General features: G+C 38.0%; 1 protein-coding gene across 1 annotated transcript in view; it reads right to left on the reverse strand.

Moving 5' to 3' along the window:
* The window catches only part of LOC139690873 (uridine phosphorylase 1), a 36,304-nt gene extending 17,543 nt beyond the window's left edge, over positions 1 to 18,761 (reverse strand). The window contains exons 1-2 of the mRNA XM_071588493.1: positions 18,481 to 18,761; positions 6,888 to 7,011 (exon numbers count right to left, since the gene is read on the reverse strand). Of these exons, the coding sequence (XP_071444594.1) occupies positions 6,888 to 7,011; positions 18,481 to 18,512 (156 nt within the window). The 5' untranslated portion in view covers positions 18,513 to 18,761. The remainder of the gene's footprint in view (positions 1 to 6,887; positions 7,012 to 18,480) is intronic.
* Between the last annotated feature and the right edge of the window lie 1,102 nt (positions 18,762 to 19,863).

Here is a 19,863-nt window from a genome sequence, read left to right on the forward strand (position 1 = left end):
CGGAGATGTATTTAAGTAGTGATTGAATCTGTCATATCATTACGCATTATATTGGTCTAAATACTTTCCTCACGTATCCTTAACCTTGCATCCGCAGTCATACTTAAGGGAGAAATAGAAATATGCGGTTGGCTTAGCTGCTGATTACAAATTAAAATTATCAGATATAGAAATTTAAGAAAAAAATGGATTTCAATTCCAGTACTCTGATATTTGGTTAAAGTTTCTTGATTCCTCTCATTCACTCAAGTTTAAGAAAAAATACAAATCCTTTTCCGTATTCCCTTAGAATTACACCATGCCAGCGTCAATTTTAACTTCCGTACCTGGCCGCGAAAGGCGGAACTGAACTGGCCTTAAGTCTGACTGAACACGCATTTACGTGCACACAGACTACCTAGCCATAAATTATGCCTAAGCATGTTCAAGCAGCCCTATTACCCGTGCCGTGAAAGAATCGGGAGGGTCACTTGAGTGGTGACGTGTGGAAATATACATATGTCAACTTCCTACTCATTATATTCGTGTGTTGACATACCCGGCACAAGTTGCACGTGCATCGGGGGAGGGGGGGCGAGAGTAAACGCGTGAGAGCGTGTGCGCATATACATGATAATGCTAAATATGGACAAGTGTACATAAGGGTAGATCCATAAGACGATAAGTGGGACTTTTACTTCCACGGGTATCGTCGGCCATATGGCTGACGGATTAGAAAAACCTTTTCGGTAATTTGTTTGAAAAATGCGGGGGTCATTTTGAACTGAAAAATGGCTCATTGTACAATTTTCATAATATAAATATCTTCCTTTTGGAAAGGTTTCAAGGAGTATCCCCAAATTGGTCATCGTGTAAATGTATCTTACCATTAACTACGGGGTTACACTAGTTATGGTAAATAAAGAATGAAAGAGGTCCGATAACACTTCCCTTGGGAACGCCTGAAGTAACTTTTACTGCATTTGAGATAACTCCATCTATGACTATTCCTTGTACCCGACCATTCAAAAAGTCCTTAAGTCAACCCAGGATATTTGGATCAATGTCATATTCTTCTAGCTTTGTGAGAAATTTACTATGAGGTACATTGTCGAAGGAGGCTTTCTTAAAATCTAAAAAAATCGCGTCCACTCGAACATTACTACCCGAAATAAGAATAACATGAATAAAAAGCGTAAGCTGTCTCGCGGGATCTACCTTTTCAGAAACCATGCTGACTTTTCATTAATAACCCCTTATTATCGAGGTGTCCCAAGATCGAACTAGCAACTATGTACACGTATATGTTACATAACCTTGCACGAAATGGATGCGAGGGAAATAGGTCTGTAATTGCTCCGTCCCTCATTGTCTCCGTTTTTAAATATTGGTGTTTAGAGATGTTTCGATTAGCCGTTTTTCAATCTCTGGGAATCTTGCGATCTACCAGCGACTTCTTAAATATTATTTCTAGATACGGCGCAATTTCCGAAGCTATATCCTTAACTATAAGAGCGGGTATTTCATTAGACCCGGAGAATTTATTAGGCTTAATATTTTTCAGCAAACGTTCTATACATGACATATCAATTTTGGGCATCGGTTAACCGGTACGACTTGGTAAGCTATCGGAGGCATTCAGTGAGACATTGATGAAGACGCTTTGAAAGAAGGAATTTAATAATTTGGCCTTTTTCAAACTGTTCGTTACTCTTTCGTCTTTACAATTTTTGAGTGAATTAACAGTTCATTCATTTCTCTGACGTACGACCAATATGATTTCGGATTATCTTTCAAAATTTCCGCTAATGTTTTCCTTTTGAATACGCTTAACGCTTTCCGAAATTTCTTCTCGACATTCGCCCTAGATATATTGTAATCATAAGTGATCTCATTCTTTTTGCGACTGGAGAATTTATCCCTAATATTTTTCATATTGGTGTGACATAGCCTTTGACGTCTTAATGCCTTTCTAACATCCGCGTTGTGCCATCTAGGTTTCGTGTTATCTTTTATAAATTTACTCGGAATGAACTTGTTGACTGCTGAGTACGTGATCTCAAGGAAGTGATTTCACGTATCCTCAGTATTTCGGTGATTACTATCTTACTTCAAGCTTGCAAATTGACTCTGTAGCACGCACATTAGGCTCTTGTAGTCCCATTTCTATAAATACGTAAATTTTCCTTTTGTGCTTCCTATTTCGGACCCCATGCAGCGAAAACTTAGCATTTAATGCCCTGTGGCCACTACTTCCTTTTATAGTCTCTATAGTTAAGACATTTTCGGATATGTTCGTTGCTAACAAATCGACAATATTATCGTCCCTAGTTGGTGAAGTGACAAGTTCATGTCATGCAAGGACTTCAACGTAAAAGAATTCAATAGCGATTCGCAGATATCTTTGCCTCTACCCCCCTTTTTAAAACTGTATATGCTCCAGCCAATAGATGGGACATTGAATTCTCAACCGATTTTAACGTCGCAATCATTGCGTTGGGATACGAAACCTGTGATTTGCTGATCTAATTCTAGTATTGAATTATTTTTGTCATCTGGCAGTCTGAAAAATGCGCATACATCAATTCTTTTGGATTGAGAACTTTTAATTGAGCATTAAACGCTTTCCCAACCATTACCATTTCCTCAGCACTGCGGGCGCAAGAATTTTTAACTGCAATAAAGACAATCACCCCCGATTCTCTTTGTTCTGTCATTTCTGTAAATGGAACAGGATTTTGGGAAAATTTCACCGCCGGAAATATCAGTGGATAACCAGCTTTCTGTCCTAATAATTATAACTGCGCCTGTGCCTGGAATAAGGTGATACAATTCTGCGACTTCGTTTTTTAAACTTCAGCAATTTACCTCCCATACAGATGTTTCGTCGGCATTGCGGTTGTTTGAATTTTAAACGGGGATCATCTTCTTATTAATATTGAATCTCTTAAAAAAGTTTCCGTCCGATGCTATCTGATTCGGGTTAAATGAACTATTGCTAGCCCTCGCCCTCACTTTATTTAGAGCTAAATAATTTAGCAAAGAAGACTTCAGAGACCCACCAATTGACCTACACTGTAATCTAAAAAGCTCTGCGGTACTCTAATATCCTACCCGCTACACACCTGGCGGCCTCAGACGTGTAGTGAACACCAGAACGGTTCAGGGGGTCGCCATTGGTTCACCGGCTGAAGGTCGACGGACGACCTGATATCCCTGCAGAAAGCACGCAACCTCGGATTGATGCCTTCCACTTGGCTCCAAACCAGAGGTCCACGGTCAATCCTCGGGACAAGGCTTCAGATCGAGAGAATCAACCCCCTCGACCCCACCCACCCGCTTCACTTCCGAGTTCAATTCCTTGAAGGAATCCGCGGGAAATACGTGGACAAGCGAACAAAAAAATTAGGATTTATTAGAAGAATACTGGAGAAATGTGATAAGCTGCTGCTGGTATATGGGATCCTCATGAATTCGGATCAATGGCTGAATTGGATCACGCGCAGCGTCGAAGAGCTAGACTTGTTAAACGTTGCTATGACGAACTGAGTAGCACATCAAAATTATTAGAAGATCTAGGTTGGTAATCTCTCCCGGAGCGAAGGCTAAATTACAGATTAAATCTAGTGCATAAATTTGAAGGATGTCTCTTTAGAATGACGCTGAAAATGTGTCATTAGCCCCATCGTAATACAGTGGGAAATATCATGTCAATAAAATTCGAAAAATTAAGTTTAGAACACACAGATTTAAGATGTTCTTTTTCCCACAAACGAAAAGGGATCAGAATAAATATGACGTTTGTACGACCACACTAGGAGGGAAAGGTGTTTTGGGTCAAAGGTAGTCTGGTGTGTAATTTTCTGCCACACACACTAGTGGTGGCTCGTAGGGTACTAAATAAAACTAAAAAAAAACTAAACGAGGGCAGGTTTGATACTTGGAGGTATGGGCCTGGAGAGGACACAAGAGAGCTCGAGCGTTGAAAGAAAGACATGAAGAGGGGATCTATCGTCACGTATTATAGGAGAAGCATTTGGTGGAGATTCGAAGGAGGTAGAAAATATGGAGTGAAGTGATAATATGAAGAGGCATGGGATAGTGATAGAAGAAAGAATGTTGGATTTGTGAATGGTGTTGTGAAGAAAATACAAAACTACAACGATATGAATAAGCAATGTTGTAATGAGGGATGTCACATGGAAATGCTTAAGAAGCCCATGACTGTGAATAATATTCCAAAGGAACTACCATACCTGTCCCTTCTTAGATAGCCGCCTACAATTATCGTCCATAATATTCCCAGCACCATGTAAAATAGTATTCAACGACCATATTCCAACCGCAATATTTAAATTTATCAAAGAGGCAGCTATTCGCCAACTATTAAAGAGTTGGAGTTTTAAGGGTTGAAAACTGCTTTCATTGAGTGAGCATATAATCAGTTCCCTGATTTACTATTGGTAATAATCTCTCGTCCTTAGATTCCGCTGAGATGCTTTGGAAGGCCGAGAGAAACCAATATTCTACAGAGCTATAAATGAAAACGGATGTTATCAATACAATAGATACTGTTGTGACTCAAGCCGCGGTATTTAACGAATGTCATTGGTTTCTCGAAGGCCACATTTTCGTGCACTTCATGATAAGTATGTATTTTTTCGTTCATTTTGAAATACCTCTAATCTGGCTAAACCTTTCTTATCACTTTTGAGATGCGCATATACTGTAAATAGGCGGATAAGCTAAAAAAAATTAGGATTTCTTAATAGAGTATTGGTGACGATAAGATTAATGAGCAACCTTTTATATTTCGCCAGGTAGGCGTATTTTAAAGTACGATGCCAGTATATGAAATCCTTAAGAAGTTGAGTTGATTGCCGAAAAAAATCACGTGTGGCGCTGAAGAGATTGATTTTTAAAGCGTTGTTGTGATACACTGAGAAGCGTATCAAGATTTTAAGGGACAAGTTTTGGAATCCTTCGCGCCATGAGTGATTTCCAACCTAGTTCCTCAAATATCTCATCTAGCCTTAGTTATTGTACTTCTTGTTACCGACAGCTCCTCTCGTATTCATAGAGAAGTGTGTCTCACTAGATACCGTAGTGCATGTGCCTGTAGTTATCATAGCCTACACTATCTGAATTTTTTACACATACAGACTAAAAATTAGGAAAAATTTAATTTTTGATGTTGCATGCCTGGTGTGTAATCACCCCAACCACATATCCTAGCGGTGGCTTGCAGGGTGTCGTGTTGGGAGATATTTTCGTAAATAACTCTAAAACAAAGTTATACGGTTTGTAGGGTTTGAAATCTTGGTAGGATGTTTGCGAAAGGAGACAGGATGGATGAAGAAATTAAAAGGGGAGCAAAATAGTCAGCAAAAATGACTTCACTTATACCAAAGTTAATTATAAACCTCAGTATTTTATGGAAAAACAACTTAAGTATGCCATCGTAAGTATAAATGTCATCAGTTCAAGTTTCTCAGAGTAGTCTAATTCTCGTACATAAATTTTGGGCACGTGAAAAAAGTGACCTACACACTGAATTCAGTCATACAATCAACCAACACGGTGATAGTGAAATTGTTTTGGAATACTCAGAAATTTATGATGCAGGATTTGAAGTACTACCACTGGAGAAGATATCACAACATGTAGATAAGCATACTATAGAGATAATAAAAATAAGAAAATAATTTTATTAGCGAATGGACGGTGGTGCTGTAAATCGAACTACTACGTCAACGTTATACAAAAGGACAAGGGTTATCTTGTACGTATATTACGATAAGTAAATATTGTTGACGTACAGTGAGTACATTCCTGAATGAAGTAAAATAAATTGTCACGGTTAAATAAATGATAATAATTTAAAAACAATTTCAACTAAAATGTATACTGCTTACCAGAGAATAAAGAGCTCTCTTTGCTGTTATACTACTATTCCCATGTATTCTATTATTTTTAGGTATAAAAAATGAGTCATATTATTCGTTCAATTAAATTATAGTTTCAATATTGTGAATTTGGCAAACTTTGAATCTGTTCAAAATAAATTTTCTCTTCCGAATCTTTTAATCCATACAAGGTGTTAGAAGTCATAGATGATCTAGATTAAGAACTACTGCTGTGGTTTAGCCCCTGTTACTCAAAGTGGTTACGATGGACCCTGTATTTAAATGACTTCTTGAAGTTCTTTCCAATAGTTAAATAAGATCATTTAAATAAAAAATTAATGGGATTCGCTTGAAATATTAGATTAGAAATTGGCTAAGTGAAGACAGTTCTGTTCACAAGTAAATAAAATGCGGGCATGTGCGCCCGATGGTGGCAGGAGCCGGAAGGGATTAAGTTGTCCTTGGCAGTTTCTTTTCGGTGGATGAAAAATTCATACTCATTGTTGCTTGCCAAAACCAAGATATCTAGGAAACCGTATGTGCCATTCCTTCCCTTTTCACAGGTTAATTCTAATTTTTTGAATGGCCATTCAAATTGTTTGAAAAGATGCCCAGCTGTCTCTCTGTGCCTGTCCTCACCGAAAAAAATCTTTAGACCTCAGGCCTCGTAGGCAGGCATCTTAAACCTCTGCCCTCCCCCCTATCTGTACGCTTTCCTTAGCCCATACACCAACCCAGACATTCTTCCATCCATCTCCTCTTTTACCACCCCTGTCATCTGTAATAGTTTATATATTCTGGATTTGAAACATTTTGTACCTGATGACGTCGCCTCAGCGATGAAACCGATCGTTGAATAAATACTGAAAAATTACAGTTTCTTTTGTGTTTAAATTAATCATGAATTTTCTCCAAGTTAAGCCTGAAACTGTAAAATTTATCTAAATTTGGGAATTTTAACAACAGACGGTGATTTTTTTTAATGTTAATAGGAATACTTACTTTAATATCGCCAAACATTTCAACCAGATCGTGAGAGCCGCTTCCAAGGGCCAAATGATAGAGAATATCTTGGTCCATCAGCTCGATATTGGGATTACGCAGTCTCACTGAACCATCAGGATACCTGAAATGAAGAACACTCAATTAATGTTCATGTAAACGATAAAAGCAATTCAAATCACGAGGATCGAACCTCGCTTCAGAAAGGAATGCATTGTTATTTCCTTGTAATTAAATTTTAAGAAAATATGCGAAATGGAACGCCGCGAGCTTTTGAACGATTGAAATCCCTTTGGAAAACGAAAACTATTTTGCTGGTACATACTTAGTGGGAAAATGTGGATTGGATGCACTTGAGTGATGATGGCTATGAAAGGAGTGTGCTTCGCTGGTTTTGTCATATTGAGAGCATGAATGAAAGTCAAATAACTATTCGGATACATGGCAGAAGAGTATATGATTCGAGGGGAAGGGGTGCCCCGAGAGAGTAATGGGTGAATGGTGTCGAAGAAGTCCTTAGGACAACGAATACAAGACATTTCGGGAATAGGCGAGCACGCATAAACAATGTAGGACTGCGGCGGAAGCAAAATGTGTGTACAAAAGGATACATATTGTATGGAAGATATTAGAAGAATGAATTAATATGATTTTTTCGAAGAAAGAATAAGGGTGATTTTATTGTCCCATCTGGAGTTGCTGAAATGTGTAGGGTAGGAGGAGTATTCTGGGTAAAACACTGAGAAAATAAAAAAGCTGGCAAAAGGATACATATTGTATGGAAGATATTAGAAGAATGAATTAATATGATTTTTTCGAAGAAAGAATAAGGGTGATTTTATTGTCCCATCTGGAGTTGCTGAAATGTGTAGGGTAGGAGGAGTATTCTGGGTAAAACACTGAGAAAATAAAAAAGCTGGTTTTTACTCATTTTAATGGGCACACTCTTCAAGCAGCTTGCTGAGGCCTTTAGCCAGATGAAGTATCATGTCGTGGAGCATTCCTAGAGTAAAACCTCATCCGCTCTATGTATTTTACTTATTGCGTACGATTACTTAAAAATATGTCGTCATATTGTAGGGCATAAAAATACTGTAAACATAAAGCACGAAAATGGCGGCAGGATATATGTAGGCGCAAGGATAAATAAATACAGAAACTCTAGCTGATTAATTACGCAAAATCCGAGCAACTGGGGGATTTGACTCGTGTAACCCCATGGTGAAAAGTGGTGCACGTAGATACCCTTTCGAAAGTAACGTTTCCTTAGTCGTGCGAAACAGTATGCATGTACGAGGTCTATCCAATAAATACGCGAACTGGTGCAATCTGGCGGCCATGACGCGGACTATAGCCCGCCCACTAACGGCACTGGTTGCCTGAGATCCAATGAGCCGTCTTTACGTGGCGAATCGTCGAGCTGTGCGTATGGTGCCAGTCATATTAGTTTCTATTGTCCTTGTTTTGACCATTTGTCGAAAATGGAAACTGACGAAATTACAAATAACGAATCAACATCAAGTTTATTGGTGAAGTGCGGTAAAAGTTATCAAGAAATTACTGAAATGTTGACAGCTGTTTATAGTGATAATGTTCTGAAGAAAACATCCGTTTTCAAGTGGATTAAGCGTTTTAAAGATAGCTGACAAGAAGCCACGGATGGTACAAAGCCTGGACGACCTTCCAACTACCTGTGTGGACGACAACATTGATCGTGTGCGGTCCCTTGTCCTTACCGATCGTCGAAAAACTGTTCGAATGATAGCCGATAAAATGAATTTAGGAAATTTAACAGTGCACTCCATTTAAACTGAAAATTTGGGTTTAAATAAAATGTGTGCAAAAATCGTGCCCAAGCTGCTGATGCCAGATCAAAAGTTGAAAAGAGTTGAATGTGTTACTGACTGAAAAAAATCACTTGAAAACGATGCTAGATTTCTAAATAGGGTAATCACTGATGACGAATCGTGGTTTTACGGGTATGACATTGAATTGAAAGCGCAAAGCAAGGATTGGAAATCAAAAGATGAACCTCGAACCAAAAAATGAAGAAAAAGCCGATCGAAAATCAAAGTCATACACCTGGTTTTCTTTGATATCGAAGGTGTTGTTCATCATGAATTTCTTCTTTAAGGACAAATGCTGAGTTCTATCTTACAGTTCTCAAGTGTTTTGAGAGATCGCGTGCGTCGTGTGCGACCAAATTTGACTCAAGGCGATGGATAGATCCTTCACCATGACAATGCAGCTGCACATTCAGCATTCATTGTTTGCGAGTTTCTGGCAAAAAAATCAATCACCATCCTTGATCATCCTCCTCATTCACCAGATCTCGCTCCGTGCGACTTTTTCCTATTCCCAAAATGCAAAAATGTGATGAGGGGACATCACATGGAAGATATGGACCCAACAAAGCAAGCAACGACCAGAAAACTAAAAAGCCTTATAGCCGAGTACTTCCAAGGATGCTTTAAACAGTGGAAAAGAAAATGGAATAAGTGCATAGTAACGAATGGAGAGTACCTTGAAGGGGACAAAATCGATGCAGACTAAATTTTGCAAAAATAAAGTTTTTATGGCCTCAGTTCGCATATTTATTGGACAGACCTTGTATGTACTGCTGATTTTGAATACAACGAACGAGAGCAAATTGATACTGAAGGGTAAGGGGATGGGCCTGCGGACAGTTGTGAGTATCGATTGAAATAAAAATGAGGGAGGGAAGGAGGGGAACATCAGTGAAATCATTGAAAAAATTAAAGAGTTTGGGGCTAATCTGGAATTTATTTTGTTCCCTTGTGTTATTGAATAAAAAAATATCCATTGACGCACATATTATCTTAAGAGCTGTTGGTGGGAGGAGTTATTAGCGAACACGCTGACTAAAAATCTCCCCTTATATGATCGCATCGCATATGCGTTTACTCTTATCCGGAAATGGAGGAAGACCTTCGGACTTATCGGCGAGTTCATTCCATGAAAGAGACTTAAATCTTCCTGACCTTCACCCTCTCCTTCCCCCCTTACTTAGCTTCCGACACTGGGAAAAACCATAACGTATTCAGAGAAACAAAAAAGTGAAGAGTCTAATACAAAAATGTAACACCATTCATTCTTTCCCAAGTGTCTATAAAATAGCCTTCCACGGATGTTCTTTCGCCATGCGCTTTCCTGTGCGGTACTTCTAAAAGCTTCAAAATCTAAAGTGGGCAGGGCTGCGCGACAATTTTCATTGGTCATTTTCTGCATGAACGGACAGTAGGCAAGTAATTTATTTATAGTTACTGCAAAAACATAAAATGTTGTTATTGTTACAGTTGTGTTTTTGTCTGGATTAGATTGTGTCCGTGTCTAATTTTATTTATTAGACCATCTATCGGGGAAGGCAGGTTTTTGATGGACACAACTACCAAATAAATATCTTGTTTCTCCGAACAAAACACAAGCTAACATCCTATTCTATAAAAGCACCTCTTTATCTCCGCATACTTCCTTCATCCCTTTCTTCCGTCCTTTTCCTACCCCTTCCTCGTTTTCCTAACATTCTCCCTTCTATCGGTCTTCAACATCCCACTGCCGATCAATATGCTTTTCATTTCTTTGTCCTGTCTCCTGATGATTCCTCCTAGCAACCCTCTCTCCTCCCCCACCATACTCAGAAACTCATCATTTGTTTTCTTTTCTGTCGACTTCACCTTCTCCATCCTTCTCCACAACCACGTTTCGAAAGCTACGTAATTACTTTTAAATCTACGCCTATCATCCTGCTTCAATGACCAATTTTTCGACACCGTGTATAACCACACTCCATATCAAAGTTTAGCTAAGTAATATAAGTCTTTTCTTAACATCCTTACATAATGCCCCGGTCATCAATTCCCTCCTTGTGAAAGTTTCTTCGCCTAACGCAATTCTTCTCCTTAGTCCCTACTACTTTGACCGTTTAGTTCCCAAATACGTCTGAGATAAGTAAACTGTTCCACTTGCTTTCGTTTTTTCCCTCCTATTGTTAAGTGAAACTCAACCTTTCTCTTTCTGGAAAACCGCATAACCTTAGTTTTATTTATATTGATTCTCGTCCCATACCTGTCGCACTGAATTTCCAATTCACTCAGCAATGCTTGCAACCCCTTGGCTGACTGACAAACTAGAGCTTGGTCATCAGCAAACCTAACTGATTTTACGAATTCCTCGACAACTTTCATTGCTATCTCCAATTCTAATCATAGGTAGTTTAGGTAGGTTTTTGGATGGATACAGCTCCTAAATAAATATTTTGTGATTCCGAAAAAAATACAAAATCCAGTATCCTACTCTACATTAGACCCCTCTTCATCTCTTCCTCCCTTCATCCCGTCCAACATCCCTATCCTGTTCCTTCCCTTTCCTCGTTTGCCTAACATTCTCCCCTCTATCACGGTCTTCAACATCCCACTGCCGGTCAATACACCCTTTATCCACTTTTCCTGCCTCCATAGGATTTCTCCCAACAAACCCCTCTCTTCGCTCACCATACCAAGTACTTCCTCATTTGTTTTCTTCTCTGACCATTTCACCTTCTCCATTCTTCTCCACACCCACATTTCAAAAGCCTCCAGTTTACATCTATCCTCCTGCTTCAATGACCACGTTTCCGCGCCGTACATAGCTACGCTCCATATCAAAGTTTTTACGAGTCTTTTCTTAACATCCTTACTCAATATCCCTGACATCAACCTCCTAGTGAAAGCCTCTTTGCCTAGCGCAATTATTTTCCTTACGTCCCTACTACTTTGACCGTGTTGGTCCAAAACACTTCCGAGATACGTAAACTGTTCTACCTGCTCTAGTTTTTGCCCTCCTATTTTAATGTTAAGCTTGGCCTTTTTCCTTCTAGAAAACCGCATAACCTTAGTTTTATTTATACTGATTCTCATCGCATATCTATCGCACTGAATTTCCAATTCACTCGGCAATGCTTGCAACCCCTTGGCTGACTGACAAACTAGAGCTTGGTCATCAGCAAGCCTAACTGATTTTACGAATTCGCCGGCGACTTTCATTGCCATCTCCAATTCTTACCATACCTCTTTAACCATTTCTTCCACACATACGCGCTGCGTTTGTAAGATTCTCAGAATAACCACCAGATATCAGCGATGGCACGAATTTCCCGCGTAGTAATGGGTAATCCTTTATGAATAAACACATAATACGTCAGTGCACTGGGGATAGATCTGTGGTGCGGACACCTCTCTGTTGTTCTTCCCGGGTAGGAATTTATAAAGATGGAAAAAATTGACAATTGAGCAGTGATTGAATACTTTGTAAAGAAAGGTATGAGAGCAGAGGAAATTCTTGACAACTCTCAGAATACTCTGGAGGACTCTGCTCCTCCATGTTCAACTGTTGCCAAGGGGACAAATGGGTTTAAGTTTGGTCAGAATAGCTTAGATGATGATACGTGTCAGTCAAAATGTGTCCCCGCCCCATAAATTGTTGCATAAGTGCGTAAAATGGTCACGGACGATCACCGACTGAAAGTGCAAGAAATCGTTGAAGCTCTTGCGAATCGGATGTCATCTGAACGGGCATTTCATATTTTAACCGTGGAATTAGACATGGTAAAATTATCTTCTATATCGGTGCCCCCGGCTCTTGACGCAGGATCACAAAGGTATCAGTGGAAATTTCCCAAAATGTTTGACCCGTTTTAAGAGCAACCAACAAGATTTTCTGCGCCGCTTCGTCACTGCAGATGAATCTTGGACTACTACTATACCCCAGAGGCAAAACAGCAGTCAAAGAATGTTGTTTTGCCACCACCAAAGAAAGTAAAGGCAATACTGTCGGCCGGAAAGGTAATGGCTTTAGTTTTCTGGGATGCGAAAGGAATTTTGCTGATAGATTATCTTCCCATTGGTCAAACAGTTACTGGGCAATACTACGCTAACCTCCTGGACTAAGCAGAGCAAAAGACACAAGAATAAAGGCCAGGTTTGGCAAGGAAGAAAGTCATCTTTCATGCACGCCCACGCACGCCCACACACGTGTCGTAGCCATGGCAAAAATGCGTGAAATAATTGTCTTTTTTGGCAGTAAAGGAGTGGTTCATAAGGAGTTTGTTCCTCAAGGACATATAGTTAACGTTGCCCACTTCGTGGATGTGCTGGAAAGGCTCCGAAAAATGGTCATCAGGATGAGAAAAGACATCTACACTACCTGGCAACTCCATCACGACCATGCGCCTTGTTACAACGCACTACGAGTCCACGAGTTCCTGGCCAAACACCAGGTACCAATGCAGCCCCCCCCCCCCCCTATAGTCCTGACGTCACCCCAGCAGACTTCTCTTGTTCCCTCGGATTAAGGCAGCCCAGAAAGGAACCCGTTTTTCATCCGTAGAAGAGATCCAATGATCTAATTAGCCATGACGACGACCTTGTGAGAGGTCTCCGAAGACATCTTCCAGGGCGCGTACCAGTCATGGCTGAGTCGCTGGAAAAAAATGTGTAGAGGCCCAAGGACAGTGCTTTAAAGAATTTTTAAGTGTTTGTGAAAATCTGTTCAATAAATTACTTAATTAAAATAATTGCATTACTTTCGAAACGCACCCTATATGGGATCCTCACGAAGTTGGATTGATTGCCGAATTGGTTCGCATTGGAGCGTAGCGGAGCTAGATTTGTAAAACCTATTATGATAAACCTATTAGCGCTCAATCTTTATTTGAACTGTTTCAACTATTTTGACATTTAAGCATTCTTAGTTACTAAGTTAAGAATTAATATGTAGATTATAAAGACATTTTCATATGTATATTATGTGGTCCGGGAAGTTCAAGGCATAGGTGCATTAAAAGATGAGAATTAAAAATAAGGTGTTTGGTGTTTCTCCTTAAGGTGATACGTTGAACCTGTTTGTAAGATTGAATCGGATATGTAGGATCAGAGTGCAAGATTTAAACTGCACATCCAAATTTTAGTCATTCTATTTCTTATTTTTTATCTAGATGGCTAGGAAGGGTGGATAATGATATTTTTCCACCGTCAGCAAGAATTTTCTCAAAGCAAAATGACTATAGAAAGTCAAATACATTGGATTTAAAAGAGTCGAGAATGGTAAATATTTATAATCCAAATATAATAATCTAAATACAATCTTATATGTTCTAAATGATATAATCAGTGGCAATGGGCGTGGTAGCCCAGCGGGTAAAGCGTTCGGCAACTGACGGGGGTGTAAGGGTTCAAATCATGGGTGGTTGCTTTGACAAAACCCTTCATAAAAATCTAATTTTTGATCTTAAAACAACTAGAACATAGTGGGCACCCAAACAGTAGCCCAGGGAAAGGAACTGCCCCTTCTTCTCTGAAAATGTAAAATTCACACTCTTGGTTGTTTAGTTCAGTGTCAGCTCTCACAACATTTACCCTTACCTTTCGATCCCACCATCTGGTGGATTTACTGTGGATAATACGTGGGCGGTGTGAAAAGTTTCCGACCTAACAAAGATACAAGACATTTTTTCTGAAATTTTCTGAGTCGGAAACTTTTCAGACGACCCATTTAGATGGATAATCTAATATGGAAATCCAAATTCGCTCTCCAAAATTGGGGGAAATATATGGATTGATTTTTTGAAATAACTGGGTAATAAAAACATTGGTCATGACTGGAGAAAAATGGTTGCTAATAGGCTGTGACATTGATTTGACAATTAAAGTGGTTTTTGAATTGGAAGGCAGTTTTGATTCAGCGATTACAATTATCTCTGCATTGGGGATATTAACGTTTTTAGCGCATGTATTTAAATTTGAGGGAGACTGGATAACTGAATAACTAAACACCTATCGTTTAAGTTGAATGAAATATATGGAGCATTGCAATTATGGATGACTTTCTGTATCACTTTTTGCATCATATAGTGTTATTTATCTAATCGGGGCGTAGAAAATTCCAATGTTCTTTTTTCTGCTTCTTGCAACATTAAGTATTCTGATTGTTGTTAAAAAGACATTCAAATTCTACCATTTCCAAGGAAAAATAAATAACAACCAAAAATAAACAAACGACTGTACCTACAATACCTACAGTATTGCAAGAAACAGAAAAAAAGAACATAGGAATTTTCCACGTCCCGAAAAGATAAATAAAAGTATATGGCGCAGAGAGTGATGCAGGATGTCATCCATAATCGCTTTGTTAGATATATTTCATTCGACTTTAACGCGACAAATTTTCAGTTTTTCAGTAATCCAGACCCCTTCACCTTCAAAAATAACCAAACAAAAGAAACCATTTGTTTATATTTGGTTGCTATCGATTAACAAGGAAAAAATACAAAAATTAAAAATAAATTTTCGGGTACAATTTTTACCTGGGTTGCATCCAAACACGAGATTCTACTTGTTTAACTACAAAATTTAAAGTTTTAAACCGAACGACATATTCTCTCAATGAATTTAAATCTAGGAAGCAGAGCATTCCAATTCCGTTGATTCAGTCAATTAGTCCGCGATGGACCTATGCAGAATTGTTCGTTTTTAGATTAAAAAGATGGTTAAAAGGTAAAAAAATAACTTGCCGGCTCAGATAATACAATAAATTAGCAGGTATGATACAATAAATTTATCAAATTTCTGCAATGAAATATAATTGAGGAATGCAACTTTTTTACTCGTATTTATTTCCAATTACGAAGAGTCAACAGGATTTATAGGGGTAAACATGCTCAAATGAAGACTGTTGCTTAAGAATAAAAGTATCATTGCCTTTTCCTGCAATCAATCCATTTTTTTGCATTCATTTCATCATCTTGTCCTATACTTTGCCTGATAATTTCCTTGCTTAAATATTAACGTACAGTCAAAACTAAAAGTCGTTTCAACACATTTCCTCCCTTTATAAGTTGGTTACTTTTTTCACTTGTAATTCAATAATTGTCCTCTTTCCGCCGGCTCACATTTCTTCCCTCCCACACCACAAAAAACGATGAACCCCGTAACTATGCGTTTCCCTTTCACCCGCTTCCTCATTTTCATCCGAGTTGGCGTGATGCCGATTTACACTTTACGAGAAAAACAAATTTGCACCTTTCCACAGATTTTTGTAAAATCAAATACGTGGCAAATTGCAAATTTGTTTTCCTCATGATGACGAACCTCCACCACATCTCGCCTGGATCTGTTGGATGTACACTTTGACAATAGTGCAAGAGAATTGAAGGAAACTCAGCTCTGCAAGAAGTAGGTCAAGTTCTGAGAAAACAGACTTACTATCCCTTCCTTTTGTTTTCAGTCACTAACCATCATGTAATCCAATTTTAAAAACTATTTCCGAAACATTTCCTTTCCAAGACTGTTGAGAGCTAGAGACCATGGCTTCGCGGCCGCAGGTCTTCCTCTCCCATTTATTTTGAAGGAAATGGCTTTATGCTGATGGTGATAGAAGGGGAAGTGGTGGAAGAAAGTTGAAGGTCTAATGAAAGTTTACATTGCATACAAAGGCACTACCAATCATGGGTAGTGAAACGTAAACTATCATGCGATGACTAACATAAAAAACGCTATTAATCAACGTATTTTAATTTTAAATATCAATAAATTGATTTTTTTGGATGAAACATTGCGTGGCTATTTTTATTAAAAAAAGCACTTCTGATCACATTGAAAGGTTCATTTAGACAAAAAAATGAAATCCTAAATGAAATGGCACCCTAAAAGAACAACATTTTTTAAAAACAAGCACGTGTCTAAAATAAATGTCATTGATTCACCGATTCTACAGGCAAAAGAAATTACGATTGAATTTCCAATTGTGGATGCATTTTTAAAGTGAATAGGTGTTCAATATGGAGCCTTATTTGACTTAATACACTTATCGCTCATGTACATGAAATCCTGAGAAACCATTCATCGGTAATCGATACAGGGAATGTTGATTCAAATGTTCAAAAAATTCAAAAGTTCCATTACGTTGACAGACTTAAAAAAGCGATACAAAAGACATTAGGGCGATATTCTCCATGCTTGCATGCGAAATTAAAATCCTAATGTTATCCTTACGTAACTGATGGAACAAAATTATTTCTTCCGCATTAGCCATTTTCTTTTCGCTCTTCAGCGGCATTATTTTACAAAAAACTTATTTTTTCTAAAGAGCAAACCTAAAGTATTTCATTATTCCATTTAAAGTGCTACATTTTCAAAAGACATTTTATTGTATAAACACTCTCACGTCTCCCTTTATTGATCGATTCTGACAATTTGAAACTACCAAATATTAGTAATCATTTATTTTCTAAATACATCGCTCGATAATAGGTTAAAATTCCATTGTAAATAAACATTGTATTGTATAATTTTACGGGTCCTCCTCGTAATGTACTCCTGCGGAAAAATCAATCACAATGTCATTGCGTAAATTACACGAACGAGGTGAATTGTTAGCTGGAGGGAGTTAATTGATCAGGTTAGATACATTTTTAAATGATTTGCTAGGAGAACTACTTTTGGTGGAGTCGAATGTGGATTATCTCTCATTAAATGATTAATAATAATAATGATTGTAGAAGCGAAATATGTTCAATCTTCTTCATTTGCCTTCAAACTAAACCGTCCAGGAAGGGTGCGGCCATATATTTTCCAATTGTCCAGGTATAGTGAGGTCATATCGTTCATTGCTATCTACAAGCGCGGGCGTGGCTGCACGACTGTACTCATTGATCGACGGCAAAAATTTAAATGTATACCAAGAGCACCGAGTAATTAGTATTTTATTGGTAAATGGTGAGGAAATGATATGTGTCCAGTGAAAGCTATATATGCACATAATTTCAGTAATGCTCATGTTAGAAGTAAATGCATTAGTTTAGATAATATATTGAACATAAAAATGCCATAAAATGTAACGTTATCGATTGAAAAATTGATATTCTAATCGTTTCTCTCTTTCCATCCCGTTCACTCCCGTAAGAACGTGTACGATTGATGAATTGTAAATGAATTAATAAAATTATTAACGTGTAGATCTGCTGATGTCTTATGTTTCGGATCGTGATAAAACTCATTAAGATTAAAATACACAATAAGAATGCGTGGATTAATTTTTCGCATCGGCTTTTCAACTCACATTGATTAAAATATAAAACCAAATAAAGTATTTTGTACACATAAATTATGTTGTGAGATATTTCCGCAAGTTATATTTTTGATTTATTCAGAGATCTAGTTCTTGCGAACTGAAAAAAAATCGGAAATCCTTGGGTCGAAAATAATTAATTTATAGTTCTTTACTGAAATGCACTCCACATATTCATATCCACATCCACACTTAAGGTGGCGAAAGAGATCTAAAAATGGGGAATACAAAAAATTCCCATTTCACTCGAATCAGAGGAGGAAAATTATCTTTCCACGACCAACGGAAATTTCGTAGTATTTATCCAGTTATGGCATACTTCAAGGGAAAATTATTAAATAGCAAAAATAACTATTTATTTAAATACCCGTGGCACTTAAGTGACCCATCACAACTATTTTGAATTTCGTTTCAAAATACCTTCGTCTATCAAATGAACACCTTTTTTTCGGGCTAAAGTATTTTTACTTACTCGTCACGTTCTTCGTCGGATAAAGACATCATATTGGACCGATTCGCACTACTTTGTTGTGCAGATAACACCTTTTCCTGGCCGAAACTTATCTCACTTCTCCCTTTCACGTATCACCAGACACCACACTAAGTTGGAGGTCTTCTTGATCACTAATTAAGGCGGTACTTAGCACTGTCTATTTGTTGGGGGTAGTGTGTTACCGGCCGCTGATATCTTTTCTACTGATTCCGTTGCTCGCAATGCCCCTCTCTCGGAGCTGGTTCGACTCACTCCCAGCAAGGACGACTTTTCATGAGGCAACACTGAAAATGCTCAAATGATTCATATAAGAAATTGCCACGCAATCTTATTTAAACTTTTTTTTCAATATCTGAAATGGTATTCACAAGCGTTTTTATGAAGATTTACAGGAAGTAGTGAAATAGTCCCGCGATCGATAAAGAACGTTGGCTAGCTAGTTTTGTGCTTGCGATCTACGCATTTATGTAGGATCTTATATCAATATTTTAAATTATAATTCTTCGGTTCTTTTAATCAATACTCATTATCTCGCATATATTTTAGTGATGATATGTATGTGGACTACTTTGCGTATTTCGATTCTACCGGGAAATCAATACTTTGAAACAGCGGAAGACACGTGCCCGTGTTTGTCTCGCTGAACGTTCGCTGGCTGAACTTTATGATAATACTAAATGGAAAATGTATCAATCAATATTTCACTAACTGGTGAGTCAAGAGGGAAGGCTGTAAATTTGGAGAGGTTTGTGACATGCTGATAAGAAAAAGAATGACTATTATAATAGTGGTTATCCATCCATGCTCTCAAGAATTCATTGCAATTGAGTGTTGGAAGTGGCTTCTTGTGCTCTATTAATATTTTCGTATTCGCAATATTGAACTGGAAAATCAATAAGAACGATGTTTCGAATTTTGCTGAACGTATCTTTATATAGGTATGGGTAGATTCCCGAAAAACTCCCATTTAAAGAAACTTAAGGTTAGTCGCAGCCCTTTCGTTTGCATTGTATATGCCATCTTACGTGGAATATTTCTTCTCTCTTTATTTTACTGGCCCTATGGAAAATACGCCTTCCGTTAGTATTAGCAAATTGTAGTATTAGGAGAATTTGTGTGTGCCTATCTTCCTATTTTTAAAGTACATCATGACTGTAAAACATTTATCGACTTGACAATAAATGATTGGTTCTCGATTCATCTTTCCATCTTGATAAGTTAATTGAAAAGCATTATGTTATCGTCACGATATATTTACCGTAAATGATCCTAGTAATGCAACTAAGGTGGTTGGAAATTCTGCAATCATATCTGCCAAAAATTAAGGTGTTTGTTTTATCATTTTGGCGGCAAAAACAAAAT

Source organism: Hetaerina americana, unplaced genomic scaffold, assembly GCF_022747635.1.
Source record: "Hetaerina americana unplaced genomic scaffold, ioHetAmer1.1.p SCAF_3, whole genome shotgun sequence".
Classification (NCBI taxonomy): domain Eukaryota; kingdom Metazoa; phylum Arthropoda; class Insecta; order Odonata; family Calopterygidae; genus Hetaerina; species Hetaerina americana.